We start from the raw sequence: 26068 nt of genomic DNA on the forward strand, positions 1-26068 counted from the left end.
AAATAAACGTTGATTCTTTAATTAAATAGTTGTTTTATAACGAAGAATACAACACTCTTTCTCTCTCTCTATCTATCTCTCTCTCTATCTATCTCTCTTTCTCTCTATCTCTCTTTCGCTCTCTCTATCTCTCTTTCTCTCTCCTATTTTTTGAGCGTTTTCCCGGTTTTCGTCTAGTTCCTAGCTTGTCATCCGTTCCTGGAACCAATGGAAGCAATCTCCGTCAGGAAATCCAATGTTAATGCTGTTGTTCACAATCCATTTGAATACGACCCAGTTGACAGAATGAGTTCCGCCGGTGACGAGTCGACAATAGGAACATTCGTGAAATGTGGGAAGTGTGGTAATTATCTTAAAAGCCTCACTAGCCAATGATTCTTAACGAGTGGGGTTCAGTGGCGAAGAGGAAATCAACACAATTGGCTCGGAAGCTACATGCTACGAAGACAAAATCAAAAATCTGAACTCGTTGGAATGGCTTCACCGTTGGATTGCTTAGTAAGCGTGATCAAATTCATCAGATCAGCTTGTCGGACTTTTCCGAAGAATAAAAATGCAAATTCCCGTAGATAAGCCGATGAATCAGTAGCTCCGTCGTTTACCGTTACATATGTTGGGAAAAGTAGGTTAGAAGCTCAATGATTTATCACCCAAAAACATCGAGAGAGCGTTTGGACCGAGCCGTTGGGTATTATCGATGGTAATTGAGGGGCTCAGAATGCAAAGGGGTATAAGTGACTTGATCGTTTTCTCTTCAACTTTTTATTTAGTTAATAACTCAACTTCCAAAACTTTCCAATTTAAGTTTGCTATAGAATCCGATAGATGAGGTTCTGACCTATTTTCCACGTTGGTAAATACAGCTGGGAATGTATTTGCAGCTAAGTTATGACCCAAAGAGAGAGTCGATGTAGCGAAATCGATCAAATCACTTACACCCCTTTCATTCTAAGCCCCTCAATTGTGGTCGAAGCCAGTGGAAATATTATCGACATGCGGCAGCGAAATAAAGCTGCACTCCGTGAAACACATCCGTTTAGAGATGGTCAAGCGCTCACGAGCCGCTCATTTGAGCGTACGATCCACGGTTCTTCGAAAATGAGCCGAACCGAAAAAAACGAACCGTGGTCTGCGGTAGCACGGAAGAAATATATGTTTCCCATTCTAAAATTCCCAACAAAATATATTTCTATGTTTGAGACATGCTGCCTTTTGAACGGTTTTATTTAGTTGTTTATATGTTTGTAAATTTCAGCGGGCTACATATTTTCTCGAAGCCCCATCAATATGGGTATCAAATGAAAGGACTTGACTAGTAGAGCACAGTTATTTATGATAAATTCAACTTCAAGATGACCAATTACTTTTTCCATACAACTTCCGCATATAGGTATCAAATGAAATGATTTGACTAATACAATTTAGTACACCATGAAAATATTCTGAAAAAAATTAAGTAAGAAATTTAAAAAATTAAACTATGTTTGGGATATAAGAACTGGGAGAAAACCGTGTCGTTATCGAAAACTGCTATGCTCTCCCGACTGATAATTTGACATGTTCAACATTATGTGGATCAAGAGTTCTAGTGATTATAAAAAAGCTCTGTAATGAATTGATTTCGGAGCTGGTAAAGGATTTACAGATCCTGAGTCCGACAAATTAGTAGTGTTACGACCCCTCGGTCGGCGCATCTCTATAACGCGAGCGGAGCGACAGAAAACTCGCCCGACAACGAGAAATGTCAAACGCCAGAACAACAAAAAGTTATATCACTGTTAAACACAATAGAGTTGAACAATATTAACCATATGAATAAGAGTTTTTGAGGTGATACGAGGATACACTTACGTGCAACGTTACATTTACTTTTCAACCTAGTTATAAACTAATTACGCTACTTACGGCCTACATACTTGGTAAATACCACTAAAGTTGCACTGTTTGTTTCTTAATTGCTATGTATCTATGCTAATTTGAGTACATTTATTAGGGTTAGAATTCGCCACTATTGTATTGAATTTTAAAGCTATTCGAATTCTAAATCTTAGTTAAAGGTAAGGAAACGAAATTAAACATGTACAACTAAATTTCGCTAAGGAAAACTCTTCCACTTTGTACAGGAGCATTTCCATCCAGTGTAAATTACACGTTAACAGATTATAAGTGAATAGAACCATCAGGGATAAAAGAAACACTAAACGTAGGTTGTCGATGGATTATAATCAACACCCAATTGTAACGTTTGTAAATTACAGGAAGTTTTTAATATACGTTTCTACGTTATTCAAAAACTCGGACTTTTTCTCATCCCTGCTGTCGTTGACCTCACGTCAACAAGTAGCCTAATCAATATTGCTAGATCCTCGCTTCAAGCAACAAGGTTTTGGGGATAACAGAAAGTACAAAAATGCAAAAAATTTGACAAGGACGCTAAAAATGACATCCATAGGATACACGCCTACAAAACCACCACAAATCGTTGGTGATGAACAAGTATGGAAAAGTTCATTCGCTCATTTCTCCACACCTGATTATAAATCACTTTTGTATCTGCTTGAAATAATCATGGCGAAAAGAATGCAGCAAACAATCGTGAGATTGCACGATGAATCATTTTACACTCCCCGACAATCTTCATTCGGGACTGATAGTGAACATAACAAAACACAGAGTGGAGAACAACATTCAATGAATGAATATTCCTTTGGAAGGATCGCACGAAACAAAATAACAAGTGAGTCAAAATAGATTGAATCAGCGTGTATGTATGAGTTTATTTTCCCTTGTACTCTTTTACTTGACAGCATTCAAGTGCACACGAAATCCACCTTCCCGCTCATCAATAACTTGCGTTAATATGGTCTCTTGCGTTGGCTTAGATCGTTTCATACTAGAAACAAAAAAAATGTCATTGCAATAGTGCACAGGAAACAAATCGATTTCAACTCTCTACCTATATTTTACTGCCGCGATCGAGGCTCAATGATTGCTATTTGAGTGAAAAACGAATGATTTTACAGACACTCGCTGGCTCAAGCAAATGAGGCAAATGAGGGAATGCAAAAAATTCTGTGAATAGAAGAGCGGAATCGACAGTATTTTTCCGTTCTAATCGAGAATGAACTTTTCGAATAGGATAGGTGAATGTTTTCTGTCAAATAAAGTGTGGCATAAACGGAGAATAGAGGGGTGAGTTTTATCTGTGAATGAGTGTTGTTGAACGAATTCCGATGCGATTTTGCCCATACCTGGTGATGAAGCGCGATCATCTGTATGGGAGGAGTTTTATGCATTGGTTGGCAATCTTCAATCCTAACATAATCCAGAAGCTGCTGCAATAGCTATTGTAGATACATATTTAGCGGAGCCACATTTGCTGAGAATAAGCGACTCTTTGCTTTGGTGGAAAGAAAGGACAAGGACAAGTTTGCAGTGAAAGACGTAGTAGACTTTGATCAGATAACATTGAAAAGATGATATTTTTAAATCAAAATATGTAATGAAGATTATTGTGATGGGAATATATCAGAGAAAATATTCAGTAAAGTACCGTTTTGTCTTGAATTCCGAACACTTGAGCTTTGTTGGCTATTAAACTGTGGCTCATTACTCAAAATGGTATTTTTTTGCGAAATTAATGTAATTTTTGGATACAATATAGCCCTTTCTTTTATTTGTCCATCATAAAATTGATTTACAAATACAAAATTCACGATGAAAAACTAAAAAAATATGTTTGATTACATTTGTCTTAAATTCCGAACAGTAAAATTGCATATCTTACTATAAATAAAATAGCTAGAAAATAAAGCGCGGTCGTCGTGAACAGTCGTAAACGGTCGTAAATGGTCGTATTCTTGACGCAAACACAAACAGAGTGAGAGAGTGAGCAGTGGGCAGCTGCGTTGCGTTTTTTGTGTGTGAGAATGTGCGCGTCTGCGTGTGTGCATGAGTTCGTTTGTGCGTGTATGTGTTTGTGTGTGCGTTTTTTTTTAGAATAGCGAGTAGAGCAGGGGTTAGACATCAATTGAATATAGGCTACCCAAAATCAAAATCAATATGGCGTCATTTGTTTACCAACATATCATTTTCGAGGATTGAAATCGTTGAAATCACGGATATAGTATGCTTTATTCCTAACTGCATGAGCGATTTTCATATTTCGGTTTCACATGGAGCTGTTTACATTTAACATGGAGTTTAAAGTTAGCCACTATTCGACTATATAACCGGACCGAGTTGTAAACAACAGTAATTGATGGAACCAAAATGTCAGCGAACCGCAGCAATATTGGGTACACTAGCAATATAAGGGATTTGACGTTTTAGTCATACCCCTGGAGTAGAGAGTAGAGAGAGTAGAGAGAGTACAGTGTAGAGAATAGAGGTAGTAGAGAGTAGGGAGAGTAGAGAGTAGGAAGAGTAGAGAGTAGGAAGAGTAGAGAGAGTAGAGAGTACAGAGAGTAGAGAGTAGGGAGAGTAGGTAGAGTAGAGAGTAAAGAGTATGAAGAGTAGAGAGTACAGAGAGTAGAGAGTAGGGAGAGTAGGTACAGTAGAGCGAGTAGAGAGTAGAGAGAGCAGAGAGTAGAGAGAGTAGAGAGTACAGAGAGTAGAGAGTAGGGTGAGTAGGTAGAGTAGAGAGTAAAGAGTATGAAGAGTAGAGAGTACAGAGAGTAGAGAGTAGGGAGAGTAGGTACAGTAGAGCGAGTAGAGAATAGAGAGAGCAGAGAGTAGAGAGAGTAGAGAGTAGGGAGAGTACAGAGTAGGGAGAGTACAGAGTAGAGAGAGTAGAGAGTAGGGAGAGTACAGAGAGTGCAGAATAGAGAGAGCACAGAGTAGAGAGTAGAGATATTAGAGAGTAGAGAGAGTAAAGAGAGTAGAGAGAGTAGAGAGTAGGGAGAGTAGAGTGGATAGAGAGTAGAGTGTAGAGAGAGTAGGGAGAGTAGAGAGAGTAGAGAGTAGAGAAAGTAGAGAGAGTAGAGAGTAGAGAGAGTAGGGAGAGTAGAGAGTAGTACTGAGAGAGAGAACTGTACGCACAGTTCAACCAGCGGTCAGTTCGTTCTGAACTGTATACACAGTTCCGCCAGCGGTCATCGTATACAGTTCGTTCTGAACTGAACTGTATACACAGTTCAGCCAGCGGTCTTCGTACACAGTTCGTTCTGAACAGGGTAAGCAGTTCATGTGAACTTTTGCCCAGTAAAAAAGAACGACCGTTCGTTCACTCTTTTTGGTGAACTAGTTCTTTTGAACAGTTCATGAACGGTTTGCCCATCTCTAGTATATAGTAGAGGCAGTAGAGAGTAGAGAGATTAGAGAGTAGAGAAAGTGGAGAGTAGAGAGTAGAAAGCAAAGGGGGAAGAGTAGAGAGTTTAAAATAAACAGCAGAGAATAGAGAGAAGAGAGAACAAAGTATAGAGTAGATAGTAGGAAATGAAGAGTAGAGAGTTGAATATCAAAATCAAAATTGAAAGAGCAACAATTGATCGCAGAGAAAGAGTAGAAGTTTGAGACATAGAGACATTTGGACTAAAACAGAAACATTGAATAACAGAAAAATAAGGTGCGAGAGTCTGTTTGAGTGCAACAGCAAAGCTATTCCAATGACTTTGCGGTAAACTTATTAAAGCATAGAATTGGGCCGCTAGTTTCAAAAAAAAATCTAAAAGTATCTTTAAAAAGATACTATACTCCCAAAAATTTGGATTTTGTGCTTCGAAACTTGATTCAAATTTCGAATTTGCTAACACAAACATTTTATCGCTGGTTTTGACAGTCACTTATTTGCAAATGTTTAGTATTATAAGTTATAGGCAGTATAGATACCTGTAAATGATGTTAAAATGAAGCCTATACAACAAAGAATGTCAGGGATTTTGTTATTCAATTATTCATAACATTAAAGTTCAGTAAATTTACATTTAAAAATGAAGAGTTCAGAATTTGAGACTGTTCGGAATTTGAGACAAAACGGTAATATTTGTACTTTTCTCTGCACTAGTGCCGAAAATATTCACGTTCTCGACATTCAAATACGTCGAATTTCAGCCTACCTTGTTTTGATAACCTACTGCTCAAGCGAGAATCGATAAGTATGAAACATCTCTATCGATGAACACGAGTGGGATGAACATCAACATCAACATGCCATGAAGTTCGTTTTTCATTTGCATCTTCATTCCCGTCATGATATTCGATAAAATTTAACGTCAACCAATTGAGAGTGAAATCGATTAACGCTAAGGGAAGGTCATTCATCGAATAATTTTTTTATTTTTGATGACTTAGGTACTGAAATGTATAGTATAAATTATTGACTGTGTATTATGAATTTAATCCGACATACACCCCCAATCATATGGGCAATGGGTGCAAAAAATAGACGAACGAAAAATGAACCTAATCTTACTTTGATTTCCGGTTTAATAATACTGGCTCTAAATGACCAGCAATTATAGAAAAACCCTACAACACGAGTATTGGGTGAAAGGGCTTCAAAAGCAGAAGAATCGCAATCGGAATACGAATATCGTATTCCGATGCTATGTTGGTCGCTCAACCGTTCACCGCCGCACAACGGTCCACGCTCAGCGAAACCCATAATGTTGCCTTTTCCGGATACCTGGTCCTTTCTTTTTTTTTCTAAATATGGAAATAAAACATGTTCTCAATAAATATTCATTGCAAGCGATGAAGATCAATTTGGCCTACGTGATCCTACGTGATTCATTTAAAACTATTGACAGTAAGGAAAGAGTCTGAATGTAGGCTTTTCGAAACTCATTCGTGCTGTTTTCGTTCATTATACTAGGCGAAGTTCACGGTCTCGACTATTGTGTTATACTCATTATGAGAGATACGACGTTGAGTTTCAACAGAAGAAAATTCATCCGACACTGGGAAAAAGGTAATTCCTCCATTCGGGAATGAATTCCGATAATTTGTGACACTGCTTTGCATTAGCTATTGTTTTACACCTTATTTTTACGTCTTCCATTCTTCACATATCCAAATGAATGGCTTCTGAGCCGCTCACTGAAATGAACTGTTTTGCCCATCTCTACATCCGTTGCCGACGATCGAGGAGATACGTTCGAGAAAGAAGAATCTACTATTTTTTTTTAACTAATTATGATTCAGTAAGACACAAACAAGCCTGAACATAGAATAGAACAACAAGTATTTCGGTATGTTAATCGAAGAAACCCACGTTCCACTGTCATTGTATATATATATACTTTTTATTCATTAGAAAATAGATTGTTTTGCTTGGTTACACAGTTATATCTTGTTTTCGTCCTTTTCTTCTTAATCAGTATAGGAGAAGAGCGTGTGTGTTTGTGTATGTGTGGCTGTGTATGTACGTGTACATGTCCGCGTGAATGATATATCGTTTTTTTCGCTACAATTTGTTTTGTGGCGATTTGTTGTGTTCACGTTGCAGATTCGAGATGCGTCAGTTTGTTTTCCTATTGTGTAAATTATTTTACTGGTTCGAATTCCCCCTGCAACCTGGAAGAATGAATGATGCAGTGTGATAACGAGGCTTCATTCATTAGCGTAGTATCGCCTATTTTTTTTTTTGAAATTCGCTATTCAAGTTGTCATTTTTCTTAATCGTGTACTGTTTGTGTGTTTTCTTGAACGATATCTTGATATATGCTAAGTCTGTTCCGTGTGGAAGTCTAGACACATTCACATCAGATTGTATTGATTTACACTAATTTTCTTTTGGAGTTTGGGTCACTTTGATAACACTTTTTTGTATCTGTTCATTTGTTTCATGAGGTGGTGGATTGGAATCTACCCGGTACTACCTGGAAAGGGGAACGATGCAAGGAAGAAAGACTATGATGGTTTGTGGAGCTATCAAATCTTTCTTCGCGAATTATCACTGTAGCATGATCTATTTTCACGTGTTCTGGTGGAAGTTTTTTTTCTTCTTCATGACGACAACAACGACGATGACGATCTTATGTTTGATTACGTTTGGCTTACCGCTATACTATTTAAAACTCGAACAAAGGCGAACTTCTGTGTTACAATGTTGACTTGTAGATTATTGAATTTATATTTCGTTTGCATTTCTCTAAAACATTTTTGAACAGCGTTAAAAGTGACACTTTGGAATGAGTGTAAATACTAGCAGAAAAACTTGATGTAAACTTAGACAAAGAGGAGTAGGAAAGGGCAAGATTGGAAAGATGAAATGAATCATTCGGCCTCACTCCCAAACCGGGTCTGTCTCTACGATCTGAGTGTATGTTTTGGTTTTGGCACTCAAAAATGCAACCTTTGGATTCAAATTTATTTCACGTGAAACTCGTGAAAGAGCGAAGAGTGCAGCAGCAATACGACACCACTCTCTACTGCGAGTCACACGCTGGAGTGCACCTTGAATCACAGTATCAATACTTTTCACTCAGTAAAATTGTGTAAGACAGTAGAAAATTTGATATCATTGCGTTTAAAAATGGTATAAAATCTAGTTGTTCTTTTTTCCATTCTCCATATGATAATCTTATACGAATCCTAAACTATAGTCTGTGTTCATTGACTGCAAAAATTCCTCTATAATACTTTTCAATTACGCTGTATTTTTTTCGTCTGAACGAATGTCAACTTTTTACTGATTTTATTTGCTGTGAATGTGTATAAATTATTAAACAACAATTTTCTGCAAGTCTCTCGAGTCTTAAAGTTTTACTTTTTTGATAGTTGTGAAGCAATAAGTATGCCTAACTGGAAGTTTTTTTTTCTAATTTGTTGTATAGTTTCTTTTCTCAAGTCGCTAGAGATCAAACACCATTTATATTTATGTGTATGTATATGATAGCGCGCTCATGGGTCAATGTGTCGGTGAAAAATGGAAGCCAAAAATCACGATTAGAAAAAGAGTAGCCACACGTGTTCGAAGAAAATGTTTTTATTGTGTCTGAACTCAATAATCTAGCGAAAGTGCAAGAGCCATTTTTTATGTCTATGAGAGGGAAATAATAATGATGTGATCGTGTGAAGTAAATAGAAACAATCACAATAACAATAATGGCGATGATGACAACGTACGATTTGTTCTCTTTAATTCCATAGTGAATGTTGCATTTTCCGTTTGTGTGCACTCTTGCGTCGAGGAGAATAATCTGGCTAGTTCAAAACTTGTTTTTTAAATTATCAAGTAAGTAGTGTTCTTGTTATGTCCACTGTTGTTAATCTGTTTCTGTTCCTATTTGTTGCCCTTTTGTTCGATCGTGGGACCTCGCAGCCACACGCTTCTCGTCAAGTTCCTTACGGCGATTGTTGGTTTTAATTTTGTTTCCTCTTTTTGTTTTCTTTTAATTAATATAATGTTTATAACTTTTTTTTCTTAGTTATTACTTCTGAACGTTTTTTTTCTCTTTTTATTACCTCTGTTACAGTTTTCCTCTTTATTATAACTTTGTTAATTAGTTGTAGCTTACTTAGAGCAACACACATAGCGATTTCTTCTTTTTGTTGGGCTTTCTCTCGGGTGATTTTTTGTTAATTTGTTGCACTAAGTCGTAGAAAATCTGAAACGAAAATAGCGTTACCAAGCGTTTAATATTTTATGCAATGAAAATAGTAGTAGGAGAGAGGAGGCAATATACTTCGAAACATTTAGGTACGATGAATGAGCTTGAGCTTGGGTAGATTGTATAATTCATAGTTGCTCTCTGTGATTGACCTCAACCAGCGAAATTGTAGAAGAATAAAAGCGACTGGCAACCCCAGCCATGACTATCTGTCAATGTATGGATTTAAATAAAATCAGTAATATTCCAACCGACAAACTAGTCGGTTTATTTCAGCCGGGTGCTATGATTGATCCTAGGATCGTTAGCAAAATCTCAAGCAGAACTGTCAGTGGGATACCAATTCATATGAAAACAAAGGGAAAATGTCAGTGGGATACCCGATATGTTGGCTCCTGTCAGTTCAATGGGGGTTCTCTAAAGACGTCACCCGGCTGGTTTATTTATTTGTCGGTTCGACCTACGGCTCACATCCATAGGTTATGGGTCCAGGTGAAGAAAATTCTAGAAGATTACATCATCTTTTCAATCAAGATTTTTAAGTCCCCGATATGGACGGAAACAAATTCGGTTTGGAGAAGCTGAAGAGCGGCGGATACGACTGTTGGCAATTCAAGATGGAAATGCTATTGGTTCGCGAGAATATCTGGAAGTACGTTACGGAGGCCGCCCCAGAACCTCCGATGGAAGCGTGGACGGAAGGAGATGCTAAAGCACGGGCCACCATCGTTTTGCTCGTCGACGGCAGTCAACACCCGTTAATCCGGAACTGCAGGACCGCCAAGGAGACCTGGAACGAGCTGAAAAAATTTCATCAAAAAACGACGATGTCCACCCGCGTATCGTATTTGAAAAAGCTGTGCAAAGTCGAGTACAATGACGATGGGGACATGGAAGTCCATCTTTTCAATATTCCGATCGTCACAAAGCATTCCGGTTCATCGATAAAACAACCAAGAAGGTCACAATCAGCCGTGACGTTCGCTTCATAGAGATGGAAGATTTTGAGAACGAGGTTCAAACACCATCGCCATCGCCATCTATCGTGGAATATGAGTCCGTGTTATCGCCGCACCATGAAGCAGCTGCCGAGAACGAAGAACCTGATGATGACGTGACGGTTAAGGAGGAGTATGACACCTACAGTTCATACGATTCAACCTGTGACATCGAAGACGACAACGATCAAGAAAGCGATATCGAAGCTGGAGTAACGCCAATCCGGCGTTCGACTCGAAGCACCAAGGGACAGGTGCCAGCTCGTTACCTGGAAACCACTGGGATGGCACGCAAGTTCGCGGCGTACCCGAGAACGTTTGATGAAGCAATCAACGGGCCAGAGGCGGAACAGTGGCGTGCGGCAATGGACGAAGAAATACGATCGTTGACGGAGCATGGTACTTGGAAACTAGCAAAACTGTCCACAGGCCGCAAAGTAGTTGGAAGTAAACGGACATTCACGCGTAAACTCGGTGAGGATGGCAATGTCGTGCGGTATAAGACGCGTCTAGTTGCGCAAGGCTTTTCCCAGAAGTACGGTACGGATTTCGACGAGGTGTGCGCTCCGGTGGTGCGACAAACTACATTCCGATCATTTCTAACGATAGCCAGCGCACGGGGTATGCTGGTGAAACACGCTGATGTGAAAACGGCGTACTTCTCGGTGATCTAAACGAGACGATTTTTATGCGGCAACCGCCGGGTTATGAAACTGGTGGTGCGAATGCAGTATGTTTGCTGCAGAAAAGCATATATGGCCTCAAACAAGCAGGACACGTATGGAACAAGAAACTGGATGGAGTGTTGAAGCATCTCAGTTTCACGCATTCGGAGAACGATCCATGCCAGTACGTGAGACGATGCGGCAAACAGTTCATGTATTTGGTTATCTACGTGGACGAAATGATCATCGCTTGCAACACAGAGGAGGAGTACAGCTGGCTAATCACTGCTCTGAACCATTACTTCACGGTGACATCGCTGGGAGATATTCGCCATTTTCTGGGCATCCAAGTGCGACGCGACGAAGAAAGGTTTTCTCTCAACCAACAAGCATACATTCAGAAATAGTTAGAGCGTTTCGGGTTGAACGAAACGAAATCAGCAAAGATTTCCTTGGGGCCTGGCCACCTTCAACAAAAGGAGGAGAAGCGACTAACGAACAATCATCAATATTCGAGTTTGATTGGTGGTTTGTTGTATGTGGCAGTAAACATTCGACCGTATATTGCAGTCAGCGTATCAATTCTTGGCCGTTCCGTCAGCAATCCATTGCAAGAAGATTGGATCAAGGCGAAACGAATTCTTCGGTAACTTAAGTTTACCCAGGACCACGAGCTTTCCTTGGGATCAGGACAAACAGCAATGGAATTTTTCGTCGATGCTGATCGGGCTGGCGATGTGAAGACGCGAAAATCCAATTCCGGATTTTTGGTCATGTTCGGTGGGGGTCCGATCCACTGGGCATCTCGGAAGCAGACATGTGTTGCTTTGAGCAGTACCGAAGCTGAGTTTGTGGCGCTTGTGGAGTGCTGCAAGGAAATCCAATAGATTGACCGGTTGCTAGAAGATTTCTCCGTTGTCCTATCTAAGCCGATTCGAATTCACGAGGACAACCAATTGTGCATTAAACAGCTGGAAGCGGGTAAAATCAACAACCGATCAAAGCACATCGACACGAAATACCATTTTGTTCGCCAGATGAACGAGGAAGGCAAGATTTCTTTGAAGTATTGCCCTAACGACAGCATGGTGGCGGATATGCTGACAAAACCGTTGGCAAACACTAAACTTACGAGGTTCCGAGAGTTAGCTGGGGTTCACCCGTTGAGGAGGAGTGTAGAAGAATAAAAGCGACAGGCAACCCCAGCCTGTCAATGTATGAATTTAAATAAAATCAGTTATATTCCAACCGACAAACTAGTCAGTTTATTTATTTGTCGGTTCGACCTACGGCCACCTCCCATAGAAATTGCACAGTGAACACACCGTAATGACGCATTTAGGTACGACGAACGAGACGCATTAATGTAAAATGTAAATCAGTAGAAAAAAACATCATCAAAAATGCACAGAATTGAATTTTAAATTATTCATTTTCGATCAATATGATGTGAAGAGACTTTTCATGCCGTGTTAATAAAAAAACAGTCATCTGGCATCCCTGGATATGAGTTTAATGTTTACATTTGATTGTGTTGGTTGGGGAAAAGCCCATTTGAAAATCTGTAAAAATTGGCGATTACTGAATTGATTTTGATGGTTGCAGTTGAAAATATACATTGCTTATGCAATACTAGTTTAGCCGTTAGACAATTTCTGAAGATAAAGGCGGAACAGAAGAGTACCGATGCTTTGAATCAACAACGAGAACAAACACATCAAATAAACTAGGCGACTCGACAGATTCATCGGCGAGCGCGGCCGAACGGTCGTCGAGCCAGACGAGCTACTCGTCTGTTTTTAGTCGTGTTCGGCTTCTGGATTATGAAAACAAACAAGACGAGGGCTCGTCTGCTTGCAGCGTGCATATGTATTATGCGGGCGCTACACGATTCGTCCAACGTTTCACTCGAATGTTGGACTCATACATTTGACTCGATGAATCGACAAATGTTGTGACGAATGTGCTGCTACACGGTGAAGTGAATGTTCGATTCAATGCAATCGGTCCAAACAATCGGCGAGCATTTGGATCGAATGTTTATTGTTTTTATTTACCATCAAAAACGTTAGGAAACTGGATGCCGATGCGAGTATTGAAATTGCTGCCGTAGCAATTGTACTGATATCGGACTGTAAATTAAAAATGCTTGAACTCAACATTATTAAACTGCAATATTTTGCCGAATATTTTGAATTTTATGAACCAATTTCATAGTTCCTTCATCTAAAACTTGTAAACAAACCAATCTGTCAAAGATAGATTTAGACGAATCGTGTAGTGGCAAGCCCCGGGCAAGGGGATATGATCCGCGAGTCAAGATGTGCTACAAATTTAGCTGTCATTGCCAAACCTATCAAATTACTCGGCGAACTCAAGGCAAATCTATGGAACAAGGTGCGCTCATTCGCTAACTAAAAAAAGAATTGTTTTTTGAAAAAAAAATTACATAGAATACATATTGAATACAGAAAAGTAAATTTTCATTCATTATTTTTTGTTCTAGAAGTGTGTTAATTTCGTCCTTAATTTCGTTTTCCAAATGGCGCAAATCATTATGGTGCCTTCAACGCAAAGACAATAAATGAAACGCTTGCAGCGTAAAACGTAATGAATATAATGAATATAGCAATGAGTATTTCATAAAGTATCAGTATATTCCACAAATTGTGCTCAATCGTCTTAATTTACTTTTGTGTATTTTTTAAATGGCTGCAGAAAACCACTTCACGTTTTGACCCACCTGGTAGTATGTTAAGTGCCTTGTTTTACACCAGCTTGAGAGTTTGGCAGTTCTCGCGAGTGACAGTGGTCGCAAATTGCATTTGCGACCCGGACATGTTTGACGCTGTCAAATCCTATGTGCTAGTATACGGATGCCCTCAGGCTGTGTAGTGGTGTATCGAATGTCATCGAGTGTCGAATCAACGAATGACAAAAATTCTTTGACTCGTGCCACTCGCGTTGGAAGGTAATCCACAACGAACGGATTACCTTCCAACGCGAATATTCGACGCTCGACATTGGAGGCTCATAGCTCGTCAGTCGACTACACGATGCGTCGAATCATCGAGCGTCCAGCATTCGAGGGTGTTCGTAGGGAGTATTCGAACGTGAGCTCGAGACTTTGTGTGTTAAATCTAGGTTCTAACATACTGATAATTCTTTCCTGTTATTTTTTCGATTCAAATCTAGTGGGAAAGTCGCTCAATGAACATCGCGAAATAGGTGCTAGAAAGTTAAGCAATATGCGTCACACAAAAGCTCTTGTTCGGTAAATAGCTTGCCGAACTGTTTCACAAAGCTCATGTTAGTTCTATGAAATATTTCGCGCTAATAGAAAGATCGCAACTATATCTGCAAGAACGTCGATTGATAATGAATCCGCTTCTGCTGCATAGAAGATAAGAATGTAAACAAATTATGTTTGCCCAACAGATGCTCTGCATGTATGTGTAGCAAGAGCCCTATAGGGCCCTATATTATAGTGTGTAGGTATTGGTGACTACACTGCATCATTTTCATATGGGTGTGTGTTCAAGCACTGAGCGTAAACGAATGTTTTTGTGTTTTTCAAGTGTCAAGTTTGTATAAAACCAATAACAATTTCCGTTGTTTTAGTTGTTTTAATCGATAAATCTGGAAAATACAGAAGAGAAAAGTGCTCACGGAAAAAGAAGAAAGACAAATCGATGCATTTCACCAATAAAATAAATGTTGGCATCAGTGAAATTGCTCGTCGGATTAGACGATCCCATCAAGTAGTGCTCAAATATTTGGCGAAGGAGAGAGCACCACGTAAATCGAAGCTCTCTGACCGCGATAAGCGGAAAATAGTTAGAACAGCTTCAAATATCTCAAATCGCTTATGCAAATTAAGCAATATTTAAATTTAAATGTTTCACGGGTGACAATTCGTCAAGTTTTGGTAAAAAGTCCTTACATAAATAGAACTTAGAAGGTTAAAGCTCCTAATATTACACAATTTCACATCGGAAGACTTCTGAGTTTTGCTAAAGCTCACATTAACTGACAGTGGGGCATGGTATGTTATGACAAATAATGTTTCCAAAAGAATACATTTTGCTATATACCACAACGAAAAGTTCTTTAATGTATACGTTACATTCACTGACGAAAAAAAGTTCGAGTTGGATGGTCCTGATGGTTTCAACGGATACTGACATGATTTACGGAAGGAGGAACAGTTTTTTCAACCAGGAATTTTGATGGAGGCTCGTGCATGGTTTGGACGGGATTCTGTGCAACCGGAAAGCTTAAGATAGCTCTCACATTTCTGGAATCCTCTCTTCTATCGATTTTGCATGGTTTTTGCGCCACAAAGAAAAATCATATTCCAGCAAAACAATGCTACTATTCATACCAGCACGGAAACTTAGCAATGGATTATGGACCAAAAACTTAATTTTTTGGAACAGCCGGCTCGCTCTCCAGACTTGATCTTGCTAAATATCTTTGGGAGATACTTGTACGCAGAATACACTCTGAGGGAAAGTGGTACACGACGATTGAAGAGCCAAAGGTCCCAATCTTGGAAACATGGAAGAATATCTAGAAATCCGTTCAGTAGAATTTGGTAAATAGAACACGAATTTTCCAGGTTATTAGCCGAAATGGCAAGGTTGTCAATTATTGACATGTAAATCTTATGAATACTTATGAATTTTGAAATGGTCTTATAGAAACTGGACAGCTGGAATTGTCATATTTAAGCACAATAAATAAACAAACAACTCTTTTGAACGAAATTGACGTTAAATATACTTAATCTGAGCATTCTACAATGTATGAATGAATCTTGTTGAAATTCTAACTGTTTGTGCTGCAACGATATATAATCAGGGTGGTCTTATAGAAGTTGGACAGAGTGTAGCAAATAATTTAGAATATTGTTTCGGTGCAACGTCTGCTGGAACTCCATTGATACACCCGAAGTCCGTCCATATACCCAAAAAAAATGGAATCGTTTTCCAACCAACTTTTCATCGGAATCAATGATAACAGAGTCATCAGAGGTTGCGGCGATTAGAAGCCTTCTACTTTCGCGCTGCTTGCTCTTCTGGGCCTAATTCCCCTTATAGGAAAAGCAACAACATGCACTGAAGTAAATGTATACAGAAAACCTGGCTAGGGGGCTGTCCACATACCACGTGGACAACTTTAGGGGAGGTAGGGGTTACGGAAATGTCCACGCTTGTCCACGGTGAGGGGGGAGGGAGTATAGACAATGTCCACGTGGACACGTTAAATACTTAATTTGAAAAAAAAATCACATCTGTATTTAACAATGAATAAAATTTATTCTGCATTTCCGAGGAATTTATCGGTGTTTATCAAGGTTTATCAAAATATGGGTCTGAAAAAACCCATATTTTTTCATAGCCCATTTATTTTTATTAGTTTGAGAAGACAATGCTGAAATGACAGGATGAAGACATCGTCAAAGCATGCTAGAATGTTGTAATATTAAAAATATACGACATTGTTTTACTAGATGGGGTTTTTGGTTCAACTTCCTCTCTTGATGTAAAAACCGTTTCGCTTTCATCTTTTGAAAACTTCCAAGGTCTCGCGAAAATGAAACACAAACAACAAATTCTTTTATGGATACACGCACTGTATCTCTCGAAAGTGTTCTTAACATATTTTCTTCGTTCTGGAATACGCTTCTATTGGGTTGCCCAGAAAGTTCATACCGTCACTAATGATAATCAAATCGAGACGCTGATGAAGAATAATCCTCAGTACACGATATATGAATTAGCAGCTCCATTACAAATACAGTAGGACCCCGATTATCCGTGAAATAGTTTGGGAAGGTCACCGCGAATAACGAAAATCGCTGATAAAGCGTTAAATGAACTAAAAATGAGGTGCAAACTAGGGTTGGGCGATCTTTACAAAGAGATAGATCTTGTCGAATCGATTTTCTAAACGGTGTAGGGATCGATCCACTGATTATATCCGTACCAACGAATCGTTCTTCGAAAAATCAATAGCTTTTTCCCCAATTTATTCTATAGGAGTGTTGCTGTCCTTTAAACAGGGAATACAAATTTAATATTTCTACTCAAACATCAAAAACATTTTGTTTTGATCCTCAGCATTAAGGACACAACAAATTTTAAAGTCCAGAAAAAAAATATTTTCAGCGGTATTCATCTTGTAACGTCAGGGAGTCGTTGTATCATATAAATTAATTGAAGGAGCATTATAAGAAATTCAACAATTGGGTAGATACCCCAGAACTCGGCTAACAACGATCCCATAAAAGCCAAACGTGCCATACGTCTGTCATGCAGTCGTAGCCGATTCTTGATTTTGTCACCAGTTCTAAAAACCAACCTTTCACATGGAATTGATGTCAACATCTAGTTCAGTAATCCTATGAGTCACTGGTTGAGCCAACTAGCTGCCGCTAGTTCTGTCTCTATCAGCATTTGTACGAAATTAAATCGTAGAGGAAGTGATCTAAATGTTGACATTATGTTGAAAAAAATTGTTAGGTGGTTTTTGGTGAGATTAAAATCGATGTATACTGAAAATAAATCCCAGTGCAAACACGAAATAAAAATATTTTAGCAGAAAACATTTAATGGATCGTATTTCGTATTTTCGATCGTGACTGGTGATGCAAAATCGAAGCATTCACAACAATGTTGAGTGAAAAAAAAAATTTTCATGTTTAGCCCTTTATTGCTTTATCCACGATTTTCGTTATACGTGGGGAGCTAGCCTGACTATTCCGCGGATAATCGGGGTTCTACTGTATTGCATCTTTAGATTACCATTTGTTCAGGCCGGTGGAAAAAATAACTAAAGGACAATCATAAAAAATCCCAGCTGGCGTCGTTGGGATTTTCTGAGGCGAAAAATCTCTGGTTAAGTCTTCCTTCGAAGCGGAAATAAAAGAAGTTGGCCCGGCTCATGAGTTGTTGAGTCTGATAGGTAGGAACAGGTGGAGTCGCCTCCCTGATGTCGGTGATTGGCACTAAAGTGGCGGAAATAGGCCGACGAAAAATAAGCGAAGATAAAAAAAAAATCATAAAAAGCACGTTGCGCAGTCTTTCGAAAAAAAACAAAGAAGTTCTGCGATGATGGAATTTTAAAGTTGCGTGAAGGATGACGAAAGATTTCATTATTTTAGACACTGACTAACGTCTATTAGTTTAAGCAATATATGTATTGATCAAATCAAAACTACATAACATCGCAAAACATTTTAATATTTTGAATAGCGTGATGACATCAATTTTTTTATACCACTGAGGCCTTTTTTCATTGTGTGATTTTCTCCAAAACTTAAGCAGCTCAGCCAGTTTACGTCAGTTTATGCTACAAAATCTAAGCTAAGATTCACAAGGGATGATTTGATATAAAGTAAAAATAACGTAATATAGAGTAATAATAACGTAAATGGAATTTGGATGGAATAAGGAGTTATACAAATAACTTCACGGATAATGTTGGGAAACGAATCAAAGAATTGAGTACAAACCGCTGCTATGAATCAACTATTTATAAACTTTTATATCAATGTTTAAACATAGCATAGCATCCTGATTTTTATTCTAAAAAAAATCGACAAATGTCCACGTGGACAACAGAGGGAGGGGTATAGGAAATGTCCACGCTTGTCCACGAAGGGGGAGGGAGGTGTCTAAAATCGTGCTTTCTCTGTCCACGTGGTATGTGGGCAGCCCCTATTCAAATGCATCTTTTGCATCGTAATAATTGAAATTCTAATTGAATTATATACAGCAGCAATCAGAAGTTTTCAAAAATTAGGTTTTTCCCTGATTGCAGTCGAAATTCCCTAATATACCTTTTGAAGGTTTTTCCAGGTTGTCGACACCCTGCCGACACGCATATCAATCGAAGAAAGGAGACAATACTTACGTCGTTAACATTAATTTTGGCTTTGGCTGACGTTTCCATGAATGCACAGTTGAACTGGTTGGCAAGACTTTTGCCCAACTCCTTGCCGACCACTCGCTCATCCTCCAGATCGCATTTGTTGCCGACCAACACCATCGGAACGTCGTCAGTGTCCTAAAAGCAGAAACGTTGCGTGAGAAAGTGCTGAATGAAATCAATGCAAGCTGAGCACATCATCAATACAATACCCACCTTAACCCTTAGAATCTGCTCTCGCAGGTCTTGCAGGTCGTTAAACGTCGATTGTGCGGTAATGGAATACACCAGCACGAAGCCCTGGCCATTTTTCATGTAAAGATCTCGCATCGCCGTGAATTGTTCCTGTAGCAAACGGAAATATGGTTAAAATCTGAAAAGCATTGTAGCCAAATTGCTATTTACCGTTCCAGCTGTGTCCAGAATTTCCAACATGCATTGCTGTCCGTCTACTTCAACCTGTTTTCGGTAGCTGTCTTCTATCGTAGGATCGTACTTTTCCACGAATATACCCTGTAAATGTGAAAATAGGAAAAAAAAAAAAGAATTAATAATCGTGTCTAACGAGGTTTTGAAAAGCATATTTATATGCCCACACAGGAACGATGCGGACTATTTTCCAAATTGATATTTTGTTGTGTGATGGTGAATAGGAGGTAATTCCTCATGCACAATGTGAGCCCACACAAACGTAAAAAAATAGCTAAAATTTCATCGAAAGTTAGCGTTGTTTTCGTGTGGGTGGATGAATCTGTCTCAATTAACACGGCAGTGATACAGGAGCAATAGATTAGTACAGATTCTCATGTTATCATGAAGGTGTATACCACGGTTTTGGTTTTTTCATGGAATAGAGATGTTCAGACAGCAGCCGTAGACACGTTGGCGTGTATAGATCGGTGATATTTCGCACTTTGCGATGCGTTCAAAAAATGTGGACAATGAAGGCCGGTCTTAAGAATGAAGTTTTACTACTATTTCTTCGTCGACCGATTCTCAAGAATTCTCTGAGATACAGAAAACGAGAATCACCGTTAGGTTTAAATGTTTCTTCTAATGAGGGCATTGTTTTCATACGTAAGGATGAAGTCGAATTTCTCCGAAAATGTTGTGTAGTTTAGCTTATTTTGTTGTGGTTCAGTGTGAGTAAAATTAGCGATAGTATTTTTTTCATTGAACATTCTCAACAGTTTTCCTGTTCATATCCAAAGTATATTTTCTCATAAACGATATATAAATGGCATTTTCCCCAAACGCAGTATACTGGGGATGAGGAACCTATATCACTTATCACCCTTTCCCAACACGGACGCGTGACCAACTTCCCCGCCCAAAAAACGTCATCGAAGTGCGAGCAAATAAAGTAGATTAAATTTATTCAATTTATCACCCTAATAAGGGGGTTGTTGGATGGTGCGGTGGATTCGCCTCTAGCATGTGCGATAAAAACGAAACCTCCTATTATGTGTGTCGTAAGCCGACAGGGTTCGGCCTCGGGAAAGCCATGATTACTATTACTCACGTGAAACCAGAGAAAGGCTCCAAACAGTCATGTCTTTCCGAGATGTATGCGAACACATTGCGAAACCGCACATCATGTGCCAAGAGTAACTGGGACAAATAGGCGCCGGATGGGTCACCAAATCGTTCTGTTTATACTAATTATTAATGCAAACACAGAAAGCATTCCTAAGGGCCGATTCATGTGCTGGAATAAATTTATTATCATGCAATCTGCAATGTCTCCTGTCGACAGATTTTCCCCATGCCATCATGCTGGGCTGCCTCTGATGTTGACAGCAAAGGCTGCTGCTGTAACCAAAGTGCAACATTGTGGTGAAATCCATTCTTCGCTCTGCTCTTCATTCGCAGATATCGGTGATACAGCTATTAATAAATCAATGTTTCGTGTGCGATGAACGTTTGAACCTTCCGAATAAGGAAATTGAAGAGGCAGTTGGAAACACCCCTCTAACGTCGGAAATGATTATGGTTGTAAAAGCTTCTCTCAGAGTAAATTACCACCGGGTTTCACTCCTGTCACATGGATGGAGCCCCTTCATCACCACCGCCTTCAGAAGAGGAGAAATGAATGAATGAGAGAAGAAAGGTGTTCCGTTCGAATGTTGGAAAAGCTAATAATCACTTAATTTGTGATTTCTGCTATAAAGCTTCAGTGGTGGTTCACCTGGAAGAGACCCCATTTGTGTACTTCTGTCATTCATTATTTGCGCTTTCTCGTCTGAGGGGTGGTGGTGGTGGCATTGGGCGCTTTCGCTTTTCATATTACACAAAGACTGGAGAATTCAAATCAATATTTTCATTAGTGTTGAAATTATGAACTCGATCTAGAACATATTTGATTTCGGTTTTAAAATGTTGGAAATACACAAAGAGAGTATAATTTTGAACGTAAAAATTCAACCATTTCCTAACTAAATTTTCATCAACATCGTTCAATTTAAAGTTTCATCAAGTAGATTCATATACAAGGCAACTAGAGCGATAGTGGGCCAAACATATCTGCCTGAGAAATTAAGAACGACTACACGACTACGCGTAGAACGACAACGCATAGTTGTCCCATGTTCCAAAATCAGCAACTGAGAAAAACGCATTCAAAGTTTTCTTGCATATTTGTCTACCAGAAGCTTTAATCATTTCGGTTTAGCAATACACTGGGTTTTTTTTTATAAGCAGAGAACTTTTGTTTAATGAAATGTGAAAAAATACCCTCATTTGAATCAATCAATCTTGGTTACAGGCTTAAAATTCATGGTTGGACAGTTATGCCTAGAATATCATGGGAGAATTGAACTTGATGTTGTTTTCTTGAAATACTGGGAACACACAATATTTTTTTGTGTTTTTCCGAAAGATTATGCATAAAAAAATCGTTTTATGAATGAGGGAGTGTTCTGCAAAACTTTGCAGAATATAAATCTTGTTGTTCTGAGGCATTCGCTAACAAGGTGTACACGTGTTCTGTTAAACTTTTTTTTATTTGTTTAAGAATTAGTTCCGTTCTTCCAAACCAGAAATGAGTACATTAGCCCTACTGAAAGCGTGTCATAAGATTCTTGTGCTTGAACCGATTTGTTTAATATGGATTTACAAAAAATATATGGTGGGACATTTATGCCTAAAGGGTGTGTCACATCAAATTGCATCACGGAAAAAACGCTGTAGAAATTCGCCCAGTAGACCGATCCTTTTGAAAATTTTAGACAGTAAAATAAAAACTATTAAACAACTTTTGGCATTTTCTTTTTATACATACTTCGAGCCCAAGCCGGTATGCTCGCACCTTCCTCTTTACCCCGTCCATTAGGTTCTGTACAACGTCAGGTTGTAGTTTTTTTTGAACAGAAATCCATTTTCTCTTGAAGTCCGCCTCCGATTTGACAACTTTTGGGTTCTTCCGGAAGGCCTGCTTCATAATCGCCCAATATTTCTCTATTGGGCGAAGCTCCGGCGCGTTGGGCGGGTTCATTTCCTTTGGCACGAAGGTGACCCCGTTGGCTTCGTACCACTCCAACACGTCCTTTGAATAGTGGCACGAAGCGAGATCCGGCCAGAAGATGGTCGGGCCCTCGTGCTGCTTCAATAGTGGTAGTAAGCGCTTCTGTAGGCACTCCTTAAGGTAAACCTGCCCGTTTACCGTGCCGGTCATCACGAAGGGGGCGCTCCACTTTCCGCAAGAGCAGATCGCTTGCCACACCATGTACTTTTGACGTGGGACTACGTCTAACCGGAATATATGGAGGGTAAAATGAAAACCTAAACACAGAACATGCAAGAAAAAATGAAAGATTTCGAATGCTTATAGCTCGAACATTTCGTACTGGATAGGAGAGATGTTTGCATCACTTGATAGGGAATATTTCTACGCATATATCGCAACATACAAAATGTTGTTTTTTCATTAGATAAACAATTGAATAACTATAAAATATTAGGCGTTATCTAAACGCCCTAACTGCATCGTTTTGATTGGCCCGATTTACGGTTTCCCTAACACAGCCATCAAAACCAAACAGCCTTGGGGAAATCGGCATTGCAAATACATGAAAGTAGGGGGACTTTTGTTCTCATCGAAAAATGTTCCCTAACACAGACTTTAAAACCAAGCAGCGAAATCGGCATTGCAAGCACACGAAAGAGCCTAGAGGCGAGTGAACTGAAAAGTTTAAACCCTCTTAAAGCCAAAAAGAAGAAAAAGAACACACGAAAGTAGGGGGAGCTTTTGTTCCCACCGAAATGTGTTCCCTAATAGAGATTTCTAAACCAAGGTGCCTGGAGAAATCGGTATTTCAAATTCATGCAAGTCGGGGGTATTTTTGTTCCGACTGGAATGTGTTTCCCTAACACAGACTTCAAATCCATGAAGCGTGGGGAAATCGGCATTGAGAATTCATACAAATCGGGGGTGTTTTTGTTCCGATTGAAATGTGTTTCCCTAACACAGACTTCAACACCGAGGTTTCTGGGGAAATCGGCTCTGCAAATAAATGCAAACTGCGAGTACTTTTGTCCTCGCTTGCCTTTGTGCAGAGTGGAATATGTCTGTCCTAACATGATCTTCTAAACTTAGGAACCTGGGAAAATCGTGCAGCCACTAGAAGCGAATGAACTTCCCAGTTTCAAGCAAATTCGAGATTCGAGAAGTATGTACACTTTTGGGATGTAAACTTCAGAGGGAAATGTAAAATAAAATAATCGTTTGATAATTTTTTTTTTGTCTTTATTGGAAAGATTTTCAGCCTTAGGCTGGTTCATCAAACGTTTGATAATTCTTCCGTACATATATTTTGTTCTAGTCATCATACCAAACGTAAAAAGTCCGTCATTATATTTACTTGTAACGAAGAACAATCAATCACAATAAATGAATTGACTTTACACGGCATTTGTTCATTTTTTTTACTCACAGAGCAAATATATTGAACTCAATTGAATTTGGAAACTGTTTCATTCAATCAAGAATTTAATCAATACAAACGAATGATTGCTCAGCTAAGGTAGTTCCACGTGAACCTTGCGGTTATATCATAGATATAACCCACTAATTTTTTTGGCAAACTTGGATAGATTCTGTTTGCGAATCTCCTCCGGAACGCTGAATTTGTCCTCTGCGGAGAAGAACAACAGGCCCGGCAGCTGACGAAAGTCCGCTTTGACGTAGGTTTCGTCGTCCATTACCAGGCAATGCGGCTTCGTCAGCATTTCGGTGTACAGCTTCCGGGCTCGCGTCTTCCCTACCATGTTTTGCCTTTTGTCGCGGTTAGGAGCCTTCTGAACCTTGTATGTACGCAGGCCCTCCCGCTGCTTGGTCCGCTGGACGAATGAACTTGACAAATTCAGCTTATTGGCTTATTGACATCCCGGACCGAACTTCTCGGATCACGTCTTAACTGCTTAACTACGCGCTTGTGATCTTTTTCACTGACGGAGCATCCATTTTTGCCGTTCTTCACCTTCCGGTCGATGGTTAGGTTCTCGAAGTATCGTTTTAGTACTCTGCTGACCGTGGATTGGACGATTCCCAGCATCTTACCGATGTCCCAATGTGACAACTCCGGATTCTCGAAATGAGTGCGCAGGATTAATTCACGACACTCTTTTTCGTTCGACGACATTTTTCCAAATTTACGAAAAATTGACAGTGAAACATGGCCAACGTGATCTATACACTCTTATCTGATTATAAGTGAAAGCTGAAGATATAATTCCTAAAAATTAAATTTCTACAGCGTTTTTTCCGTGATGCAATTTGATGTGACACATCCTTTAGAATATCAACATGGGACAATTGGGTTTGATGTTGTTTTTTAAAAGCTGGGAACAAACTATAACTTTTTTTGTACTTTTCCGGAAGACTAGGCATAAAAACATCGTTTTATGAAGAAAAGTGAGAATTGTCAAAACGTAACATGAGAGAACTATGCGTAGAACGGCAGTACAGTGCTGTTCGAAATAATACACCTAAAATTGAATTTTAGCTCATGTTTTGTCATCCCGATTTATGGCATTAAATGAGACATAACATAACAGAAAATGTCATGACTCACAAATACTGATAAACATTTGTATAATATACATGGTACAGCAATATAAGATTAATACGAGCGAGCGAAACAAAACACAAATAAACTTTCCGCATACCATGCCATATACACGGCCTAGACCGAGATAGATATTGTTCTCCTTCATGCGCTTCTTTTTTACTCTTAGAAAACACTTCCCAACTTCATTTTATAATCAGGTGCAATATTAACACGTATTTGCTGAACAACTGCTGAAGCATCATTAGCCACGTGGATAGCGTGGTCGTGTAAAATAACTCTGCATTCCAGCCGGCCTTGGTTCGATACCCATTGACGTCGAATGGACTTTTTTTTGACACAATCCCAAATGAAATGAGAAAAGAGAACAGAAAGAGATGTCTGCACGCATACATACAAACCATTTTGAAGCTTTTAAAACAGCTCATTATTTGCGCATTTGACTCTCCAGCACACGGAATGGCATCATTTCTGCCAAAGATGAAATGTGTTCTGCCAACGCTAGTTTGGGTGTAGTAGTGTCTAGAAAACACTAAAAAGAAATTCATATCCTCTGATTACATAATGTAGCGTACATTTACAGGGTGAGGAAATATTATTCGAAACCAATTTAGTGTACAGAGATTTAGTAGCAAATGGTGAGATGAGCACAACTGTGTATATGCAGACCTTGGTTCATAAGGAATATGCACAACAATACTTGGATTAGTGGATTGTCAGCATCTTTCAAATTTGCCTATATGTTCTAATAATTAATACCGATAACGAAAGTTCATTGTATATGTATTGTCTTAAATATATGTGTTGTTGACATTCATACATTGCTTTGAAAATGGAATTAAAAAACAATA

The 26068-nt window shown here is 39.1% G+C and overlaps 1 protein-coding gene and 1 long non-coding RNA gene across 9 annotated transcripts in view; one reads left to right on the plus strand and one right to left on the minus strand.

The window, feature by feature from the left end:
• Window positions 1-1785: 1785 nt before the first annotated feature.
• LOC129772844 (uncharacterized) lies at window positions 1786-2235 on the plus strand. Its single transcript, XR_008742657.1, has 3 exons — window positions 1786-1919; window positions 1994-2057; window positions 2124-2235. It is a non-coding gene; the product is annotated as an uncharacterized LOC129772844 (long non-coding RNA).
• Window positions 2236-7220: 4985 nt separating this feature from the next.
• LOC129775446 (ras-related protein Rap1) overlaps window positions 7221-26068 on the minus strand; it is a 48480-nt gene continuing 29632 nt past the window's right edge. For all 8 annotated transcript variants that reach the window (XM_055780200.1, XM_055780202.1, XM_055780204.1 and 5 more), the window contains exons 3-6: window positions 19558-19665; window positions 19369-19497; window positions 19138-19290; window positions 7221-9551 (exon numbers count right to left, since the gene is read on the minus strand). In XM_055780200.1, coding sequence (XP_055636175.1) covers window positions 9462-9551; window positions 19138-19290; window positions 19369-19497; window positions 19558-19665 — 480 coding nt within the window. In that variant the 3' untranslated portion in view covers window positions 7221-9461. The remainder of the gene's footprint in view (window positions 9552-19137; window positions 19291-19368; window positions 19498-19557; window positions 19666-26068) is intronic.

This window comes from Toxorhynchites rutilus, chromosome 3, assembly GCF_029784135.1.
Source record: "Toxorhynchites rutilus septentrionalis strain SRP chromosome 3, ASM2978413v1, whole genome shotgun sequence".
Classification (NCBI taxonomy): domain Eukaryota; kingdom Metazoa; phylum Arthropoda; class Insecta; order Diptera; family Culicidae; genus Toxorhynchites; species Toxorhynchites rutilus.